This window comes from Lathamus discolor, chromosome 1 (genome assembly GCF_037157495.1).
Source record: "Lathamus discolor isolate bLatDis1 chromosome 1, bLatDis1.hap1, whole genome shotgun sequence".
NCBI lineage: Eukaryota > Metazoa > Chordata > Aves > Psittaciformes > Psittacidae > Lathamus > Lathamus discolor.
Window position 1 is genome coordinate 64,967,882 of NC_088884.1, and position 9,792 is coordinate 64,977,673.

At 47.4% G+C, this 9,792-nt stretch overlaps 1 protein-coding gene across 2 annotated transcripts in view; it reads right to left on the bottom strand.

Annotated features, from left to right (window-relative positions):
* ITFG2 (integrin alpha FG-GAP repeat containing 2) overlaps window positions 1-8,703 on the bottom strand; it is a 15,033-nt gene extending 6,330 nt beyond the window's left edge. Inside the window, exons 1-8 of one of the 2 annotated variants that reach the window (XM_065675042.1) lie at window positions 8,532-8,703; window positions 7,062-7,157; window positions 6,483-6,524; window positions 5,473-5,650; window positions 5,027-5,166; window positions 4,439-4,587; window positions 3,233-3,327; window positions 765-818 (exon numbers count right to left, since the gene is read on the bottom strand). In XM_065675042.1, the coding sequence (XP_065531114.1) occupies window positions 765-818; window positions 3,233-3,327; window positions 4,439-4,587; window positions 5,027-5,166; window positions 5,473-5,650; window positions 6,483-6,524; window positions 7,062-7,157; window positions 8,532-8,627 (850 nt within the window). In that variant the 5' untranslated portion in view covers window positions 8,628-8,703. Of the gene's footprint in view, window positions 1-764; window positions 819-3,232; window positions 3,328-4,438; window positions 4,588-5,026; window positions 5,167-5,472; window positions 5,651-6,482; window positions 6,525-7,061; window positions 7,158-8,216; window positions 8,459-8,531 lie in introns of those variants that run through there. The other variant, XM_065675032.1, reaches the window with a different exon arrangement.
* Window positions 8,704-9,792: the final 1,089 nt, after the last annotated feature.

Consider the following 9,792-nt stretch of genomic DNA (forward strand, 5'->3'; position numbering starts at 1 on the left):
AGTTCCAGCATCCATTCCCTTTACTGCTTTTGGAAACAATCTAACTCCTTCCAAGTTCTCTGCTGTGGTAGTCTCTTGTCTACAGGAATGGCACTTTCAAGTTGGCATCTCAGACAGTTGTGTGACCAATGGATAAGCAGGCAACTTAGAAAGCAGCTGAAAGTTCTAGTCTCACTCTCCATCTCAAGCTTTCAGTGTGCCTTTGGGCCAATGACCTAGACTTTTCATTTTCCCAGCTGCCTGCTGCAGCATGGTATTAATACTTCTACCCAGCATAGGCCATGGGACCATACAAGTAATTAATGTTTGTAAAATGTTTTGAAATCCACAGATTAATACACTGTACCAGGGGAGCGAGAAAGGCAGATATTCATAACAGAAAGAAAACACAACAGGTTTCCTGGAGAGAGCAAGCCTGTGCTACACCAGACCCGACTCAGTAAGGCTCAGAAAGACAGGCTCAGCTTTAATGTTTCATCAGGCCCTCAGACACAGGCATGTTATCACATACCTGGTTTATGGGGGACTTGATCACAGTAACAACTCTTACCCTGGCTTCTGTCTTAGTTTTCATGCTTTCATAGATAAAATGTCAGCAGAAGTCTTGGAGTCAAATTCTCCTGCCTCACTCAGGAAGTGTTTCTGAAGCTCAGCTCTCCTTCTTTCAAAACAAAAGGCACTTGTGCCCCTGATTCCCTGCTTTGAATCACTGACAGGCCTTGGCCACCCACAGGCCTTTCTTCCAGGACAGCAGTAGGACTTACCATCCAGAGTACAGAGGGCAAAGAGACCTGAGCCACTATTCTCACTGGAGGAGCCTATAAGTGCAGAAGAGAATTATAAGAGTTGATGCCATTTTGTAAATGTTGTCCCCACCATCTCTTAAAAAACCCCCAACAAAACCCAAACAAGTTGATCCATCCTGCTTCCTTTTTGCCCAGCCCTGACATTCTGCTTACCAGATACCTGCAGATTCTTGCAATCAATTGTACTTCATGAGTTTCATTTGTAGGGCACTGGCATCTCAAAACTCAAGACCTTCTGTCACTTGATACCAGCATGTCTGGCTCTGCTAGTTGCTCTTAAGAGTTTGCCTGTACCACATATGCACTTGCAGGCCCATGGCAGTTCTGATATCCATCACATCCTCTCTTACGTGATGCACGAGCATAGGCAGGATCATCACAAGGGACAAAGTAAAGAACAGCTGAATCCAAGCAAGAGTATTAAAATGACCCTCACCATTTCTTTCAAGGGCAGGAACACGGCCTTTGACTGTTCTGGCAAGTTACAGCATCAAAAGAGAGGTCCCACCAAAAGGACAAAGCTTTAGTCACATTAGCACAAAAGCACTTCATGGCAGCTCCTGAATAAGTCTGTAGAGATCATGCTACCACCTCTACTGCTTTTGTTACAGCAAAACTGCACAGAAGGTGTGATCCTCTCCCACCAAACACTGGTCTAGAGACAAACACAAGGGCTAGAGAGCCCTTTACGAGCAGATTAGACATGTGTAGCTCATCTACACACTCAGCCCTGGTTTTCCTGGACTATATTTACACAGCTGTAAAAATCCTGCAAGCAGTATTCTCTCTAAAGTATCTTGTATATCACAGTTGTGTGCAGGACAGCACTGACAAATGTGACTAGATAACTCTGAAGAGGAGACTCCCTGACCAGCAGGCTGGTTCACCCTTCAGTACACTCTCTACCTAGCTACGAGTCAGAAAAGACATGCAAGGTCAGGTTTTGAAAGCAGTGTATTCAACTACAGCAGCATTTCATCCTTTCAGTAACAACACAGGAGAGACATTGGCTGTCTGAGGTCTACAGGAACCCAAGAACCTGGCAGTCAGGTACAAGCCAGCAGAGCTGAAAACAAATAGGCAGTTTCCCCAGAGAAATATAATACTGCAAGCCTACTCCCACTGCCCATAGAGAGCTTCAAGCTGTAACATGCACGCTCCCAGAACACAGACTACCCAGTTTCTGTAGTTCAGCTTAAACCAAACCAGCTCTTTTGAGTGCTCTATTGCCCCTAGCTGAGATTCATCTGTACAGGTTCTGATCCAAAAGATCTGCTGTCTCCCCCTTACAAACTGGTCAGCATGGCACTCTTAGGCTGTTTCATTACCTGAAATTACATTACATGTTCAGCATTAGTGGACTTTTCCCAACCTTCTCTTCATCCTTTACTCTGCGCCTTAATCTTTTACAAGACACCTTCATTAGATGAAAAGCTTAGTATGCAGTGAAATAACTGATTTCATGTTCTGTTGACCATGATGCTCAATAGCAGCATCTGAGATGCTAAAAACATGACAACTTTGGACCTGAGGAGGAAGAGCTGGGAAAGGAGAAGAGAAGGGGGTTCAGTGGACAGCTCTTCTCCCCCAGCTCTAAATTACATTGGGCAGCCTAAACTGTTCTCAGACAGCACTGCAGAGGGTAATACTTGGACAGAGCAAATGCAGCTGGATTTTCTGCTTTCTTGTATCATGCTCACAGGCTCCAAGGGGAAGTGAAAGATGCTTATTTTCCATAGGTACCAAAGGAAGGGTTCAGCAGGTGCACCAGGCACACATCAGAGCACACAGCATTTACACAAAGAAAGCAGTGGCAGTGTGTAAGAAAAGTCTGGACACAGCAGCAGCATGGGAGGGCTGAGAGGAATGAGTAGCTGTGGAGGGTTTAGATACAAGAGCTGAATGGAATACACTGGAGGGAGACAGAGGACAGTGATATAAATAAGATATGGAACGGACTGGGACTGCCTAGGTGAAGGAAGAGCAGGATACAGATGCCAGGTACTGGGAATCAAATGCTGAAAACCACAAAAGAATAAAGCTGAGGCTGTGGAAAGGAAGAGATGCATCTAGGGTGTAAGGAGGGCATAACCTGCAGCCATGCAAAAGACCAAGGACATCTGCAGAAGCAAGGCATGGCAGCCATTCACGATGACTAAATGCAGGCCACTGGAGGCTGCTGAAAAACCGCTGTGCTAGCTGAACAGTTGGAGATACCTAGGGAAGGAACAAAGCTATAGGAAGTTCAAATGCAATAATCCAGCTGTCTTTCTTTGGGAGCCAGCTAACAGAAGCAGAGTTCCCTCCGTTCTTGCAGCTCTCTCCCACTGCTACTTTTCAACCACAGAAAATGATTTATTGCTGGACTGACATATTGAAAAACTATCAATAATTGGGCCAGAGACCCCAAGCTCCTAATCTCTCACCTCGTCCAATGCTACCAATTAGATGAGTTGAAACATTCTTGTTGTGAATCCGTCCAGATGTTTGGTGCAGAATAACATCTCGAACTGGGGCTTCGCTAGTAAAAAGACACAGAGACATCAGAGAAAGCCAGGGAACCATGCCACAATAATCCCAAGACCAGTGTACTCCAAAGCTTCATAAATTCAGAGACTGATAAGAGTTTGTGCATAGATTAGCCCTTTAATGGCAAAGGCCAAGAAAAAGAATGCATACCACCCCAGGTATGAAAGGAACTCTCTAATGTTTAAAAAAATGAAAACAGAATGATTTGGTGCATCAAAAAAACTGTAAAGAGCTCAAAATAAAAAGGAGAGGAGCACATGGGGAAAAAAAATAGCATGGAAAATGCCAGTAGAACATGTATTCCAATCAAACAAACAAACAAACAAAAAGACAATTTTTATCATTACTGCCATGTAAGCCTGGCTGCTTTTCACTCAGGAAGCATCTACCTGGGCTTATACAGATTCATCATGGATCATGCCTGGGCCTGGCTTCTTGCTAGGAAGTATCATTCCAGTAAGGTCTCCAAGACATCAAGGAGCCTTGCCTAGCTCCCCTCCTACAGTTTTCTGGGTTTGCCTTAAAGTCCCACAGAACACCACGGAAGCACCTGAATCCCCCACAAGGGTCCCTCCAATGCCAAGGACAATAAACTCTCTGCTCATCCTGATTGCTCTGGTTGTTATTTACAGCACTGGCTGCTAAAGGTCTCATTAGGAAAACATCCGATTACCTCTCCTGGAAGAAACAAGTGAATAAACTCAAAGTATCACCCTTGGCTTCAGAGCCCAGCTTTTCAGTCGCTACCCTTCCCACCATTAGATAGGTCACAAGATTGCCTACTACTTTTTCTCTGAAGATCTAGGTCACTCATTTCCCTAGCTTAGCCCCCAGTACTGTCCCCCTCAGTGAGATGGTTTTGCCACTCTCCTTGCCCACACCAAGAAGAGTGGGATACAAGGAAAGCAGCAGTATTCATCTTTGTGACAGAGACATGAAGAATGTTCACAGAAGGTGTGCTTAAGTCCCAGCAGTGCAGCAAGGTCAGAGAAGCAAGGACAAATGACAGCACCCCCCTCAGAAAGATGGTGTGGTGGTGCCCCCTTATAATGGGTATCTACAGTGGAATCTCCTCATCTACCATATGCAGTAATGCTCTTCACCTGCTTGGGGCAGAGTTGTCTCTTCCCTCTGTCGTGGCCTGCTGCTCAGAGTCCCAGGTGCACAGCAGAATGGCATAACCACAGCCTGGCTGAGACACCATCATCTCTGGTGAGCCATCAGGGCCTGGGTTCACAGACAGGCTATCCACCTATACTGGCAGAGGAAAAACACTGATGGAGTCAAACTGAGAACTTCAAACACCTCAGAAAAGTTCACTGTCCTCCTTGTACCTAAACTTGAGTATGGCAGATCTTCTGACAGAACTGAGCAGGAGCGGAACAAATCCAGCTACAACCAAAATGCCCAAGTTACAGTAAAAGGTTATGTTTCCCTACCATACACCACTTAAGAGCAACACTAGTATTTTCTACTAATGCTCTCTAGTTGGGTGAGAGCAACTGACTGGTCTCCCAGACCAACCCACCAGCTGCTCTGCAAGTACAGGACAAGCACTCGGCAAATCTTTCAAACCATTAACATGACAATTGCTTTGTTCACAGGACTGAGGTCTTGTGCTTCTTCCGCTGAGACAGCCACCTCTTGAAGACTATATGACAAGTTCTGCTCTGAGCACCCAGTTTCCTTACCTGCCCTTCTAGCAGCCACTTCTTCAACAGGAGCAGCTGCCCAGATACATGGTCTGAATTCTCTGAGAAGTCCTCCCAGCGGAAGGCACGTACCACTCTGTCAGTGTAACCCACCACCAACTCGCACTTCCCATCTCCATCTGAAGGGAATACAAGGAGATAGATGGAGTCTCTCAGGCTTTCATAGCCCCAAGAGCCCCAACATTCATCAACCACTGTGCTGGTTTCCATCACGTAGCATCTGTGAACATCCCAATCCTGTAATGAGAACTTGCACTTCAGGAAAAGTCTTGAAGTTTTTGCTTCTTCCATCCGTGACTCAACTGCAGCTTGTTAGAGCACTTATTTCAGCAAGAGAGTAATTTCCGTCTGTGAGTCCGACATAATTTCTCTCTCTTACCCCAAACTCCCTCACCCTGCACTCCCACCCCATCTTCCTGGCTCACCAATGTCATTAATCAGCATGACCTTGGTGTTGGCAGGAATGTGCTGCTTGAACACTGGCTTCTGCTCTTCTGCTGCTGCCAGCTCATGGTGGCCTGAAGCATCCGGGTGTTTTGAACTTGGAGAAGTGAAGTCAAAAAGATGAAACCAGCCTTCTGCACTCACTGCCACCACAAGATTCTAAGAGGGAAGAGAAAAACCTTTTGATTTTTGCTACTTTAGAAACTGCGGAAGACCTTTCGCAGGAGGGTGAGGGAAGATACAAGGGTAGATCCATCAAGACCAGTGACTGTTACAGAGGGAACAGGAGAAGGTTTTTGGTCAGCAAGCTACTTAGATACTGCAGGGTCCAAACTTCATGCTCATCCCTGTCAGACCAGGATTATCAGGCTGATGTGTGCATGCAATCCCCCAATGTGTGGCTTTCCCAATGCTCACTTCAGCTCTGCTTCCCACTGGAGCACACATAGCTACAGTATATTAGGCAGGGTGACTAAACTGGGACTTTTGAACTCAGTGGTCCTGGCTTAACCCCCAGAAACAGCAATCCAGAAAAAGGAGTCGTATTAGACCCAGTGGAATTTGCTTGGGAGACCAGACTATTCAGTGGCTCAGTCTTGTTTAGATGACCTTAAACGCACACAGCCAAGTGGCAGAAGGGCCATAATCCACACCAGGGACCAGCACTGAGCAGGGCAAAAGTCACTACGGAAAAGGAGCAACCTTCAAACCACCAAAGCCTTGTGGCATTCACACAGGGGGATGTGGAAATGAATAGCGCTTTCTGAAGACAGGATGGATTTCCTTGCTCACTAAAACCTACCTATGGCTCATAGAAAGATAGAGGGTATATGTAAATAGGACAGTTTTAAAACAGTAGTGCTAAAACTATGAGCAAACCTGGAGGAAAAAGCACCTGCAACCTGTTCTTCTCCACATTCAAGATATGACATGACCCTAAGCACTTCCCACATGACCTACAGACACAGCTGGGAAATTTGGCTGCTCTCACCTTTCCTTTATTGCATATATCTCCCACACCAACACACGTGAGCTGAAAGAGAAAAGAATGCCATACATGAGGGAAGGGAACTCAAACAGTGCTTTGGGATAAGCTTCTGCTCTATTTCCTCCCTCTCATAACCTTCTCTTGAACTCGAAACAGCCTTTTCAAGGACAAAAGAGCAAAATCAGGGACAGAAACGGATGTGCCACACAACTGCCCAGAGCCCCAGAACCAAATCCACAGTGTACAGGAACAGGGACAAGGTGGGACAGAAGCCCAGTTCCTGTGTTCAGTACTTTGCTCACCACTTTTAGCCCATGGGGCTAGCTATGGGCAAAAGCAAGGTCTTGCATATGGCTACATCAAAAGGAGCGTGACCAGCAGGTCAAAGGAGGTGATCCTGCCCCTCTACTCTGCTCTCCTGAGACCTCACTTGGAGTATTGTGTGCAGTTCTGGTGTCCTCAACATAAGAAGGACGTGGAACTGTTGAAGCAAGCCTAGAGGAGGCCATGAGGATGGTCAAGGACAGCTGGCTGCACATACACCAGAAGGCCCAACCATTAAAAATTTTGCTTAGAACTGACCATTCCTTGGCAAGATCGCACAGCCCAGGGTTTGCTGTCATCATTCTTGTAAACATAGAGCTTCCCGTTGGTGTCTCCCACCACTAGCTCATTCAGCTGCATAAAAGAATTGGGTTAGTAAGAAGAAATTCACAATTACAGTAACATTCTCACACAGCAATAACTGCAGAATTCGTATATAAAAATCACTCTGTAGAAAGAAGCAGCAAAGCAAAACAAGACTTAGAAACAGCCTCAAGCCAATAGAAAAGCTCTGGAGTAAAAAACCACCCAGCAATTAATTTTCCTTTTGCAGATAAAAGAGCTGGAGAGCAGCTCCTCAGAGCAACATCCCATTATCTACTGCTTCTCTAGCCATTGTTTCTTCACTGTTTTAACATCCTGCTCTGCTAGTCATCATCATCATCATCACATTTTCTATCATTCAGTCTAGATTGACTTGATCTTTCTCGTATCATCTGAGGAAGATTATGGCAAGAAGGAAAATGTAACCATCGAGAAAGAGGCTGCAAGAACATTTACCATAGGTTTACACTGGATGTTCAATTTCATTGATGAAGGGGTAAAGGTCTTTCAGAATGGTGATTATTTCTTTAAAGAAGACTTTTAAAATATTAAACATGTAATAAAGATATTAAAAAATAGTAAAGAATTAAAATATCCAACTACCCCTGCTGACAAGCCTACTCTTACCATCCCATCTTCTGCACTGTGCCCCTGTGTACTTAAACTGTGTGCATTTCAATAGCTCCCTGCATACGTTACCCCACGTAACACTATTTCTCGTGGGAAAATGTGTTTGATCCTCTACTGCTTTGCTAGCCATGACACTTTTCAGGATACCAGAATAGAGCTGTAATAAGATATGCCTGTTGAAGAGAAGAAACGACAGCTTACATCTATCTGGTGAAGCTAACTCTTACTAGCTACAGACAAATCAGACCCATGACAAAGAAGCATTGGGGGGGGGGGGCTGATAGCAACACTCCCAATACACGGTCCTCCAGCGTATAGATCAAGAAACACTGAAACTCAGCTCTACCCTTTCTGTGATCCACTGTGCCGCAGCAAAGCATTTCCACACAGCTCTACATCCCTGCCACTGCAACAGGAGAGGTTTTGGGACCAAAACTTAAACTCTCTATGGCCACGCACCATCCAGGGCCCACGCCGAGGGTGCCCGGCAGGCCTAACGGCGATGGAAGCACCAGAATCACCGGGCCAGTCAGCCTGCAAAGGACCTCTGGGGGCCGCCGGATGCAACCCCTGCATCTCCATTGCTCAGAAACCCATCAGGCTCCAACGCTTCCCCAGTCTGGAAGCCCTGGCTGCTCCGCAGGCCGACCAAGCGCGGCTCCCGCTGCTAGGTGCCCCCCAAACCGCTCCCAGCGACCGCCTGCGGAAGCACCACCTCCCGCAGCCACGCAGAGCCCGCCCAGGCTCGCCCCCGCTCCATGCCCGCCTGCGGACCGTGTCGTTGTCGGCGTCCCCCAGGCAGATGGCTCGCGGGAACAGGCTGCCGCCGAAGTCGAGCGCCACACGCTGCACATAGCTGACCGAACGCATCCCGGCCGGCCGGCCTGCCTGCCGGCGGGGCACGCTGCGGAGCGGGGCGGAACGGAACGGCACGGCGGCCGGCAACGCAACCAGAGCGCGCAGGCGCAACGCGAGGTCTGGGCGGGGCATGGCGGGCCGCGGCCGGGAGGCGCAGTGGAGGCCGGCCGGCGCCATAGCGCGGGGGTGGCGGCCCGGCAGGCCGCAGGCTCAGCAGCAGCCCCGCAGCCCGGAGCCCTGGCTGTGCTTTCGCTCGAGCCAGCCCCTGTCACAGTGGAACTGTCACTGCTGCCTTCTGCTGAGGAGGTGTTCAGTTCCTGGTCACATCCAAGGGCGCAGTCGCGGATCCAACAGCACCGAGCTGTTGTACGCTTCTGCTGGAGGTTGGACAAAGATCAGGTCTTCCCACTTCCACAGCTGATAGTGAGAGAGGACACTTCTGTTGCCTTAATGATATTGTACAACTATTACAGGAACACTACACAAGGTGAAAGATTTGTAAATCAAGAGACAGATGTACGTGGTTAACAAAGTCCTGTAATTGCTTAAGCATTTTTGTGTAACGACACAGAAGTTGGTTTGTATTTGAACTTTGCATGCATGACCTCACTTAAAAACCACTAGTGTGCCATCAACGGCTGGCAACTGGCCCCATGCTTCAAGACAATACAGAACCTCCTTTCAGCTGCTGCTTTCACACACACAACTCATAAAGCACACCTGCGCTACCTGGCAACGCTAAGGCTTTGCTAAGCAAATCAAACCAGCACTTCCTTATATGTGATAACAGGATAAACTGGCTCTTCCATCCCTCACCCACTGCACTGAAGCTTCAGGCATTGCTACACCCTGCAGAAAGCAGCACAATTCACAGCTCCCTAAGTTACCTCCAACCCACCAGCATTTGGTGAAGGTCTTGTTCTGGGCATGGGGCAGGACAGCATGTCAAGCAGACCTTAACACTTTGGTGACAGTTCAGTTATACAACTGCCTGACCCAAGCCGGTGCTCTTGCAGGGTCAGGTCCAGGCAAACCCTAGCCCATAAAAAAACCCATGAATAAGTGCTTATGAAGTACTTCTCTCAGCAGAGACCAGCATTTCAAACTTAAGTATTTCAGATGTCATTCATGTTAAAACAGGGATACCCCTGTGACACACACACAATTCCAGACCATC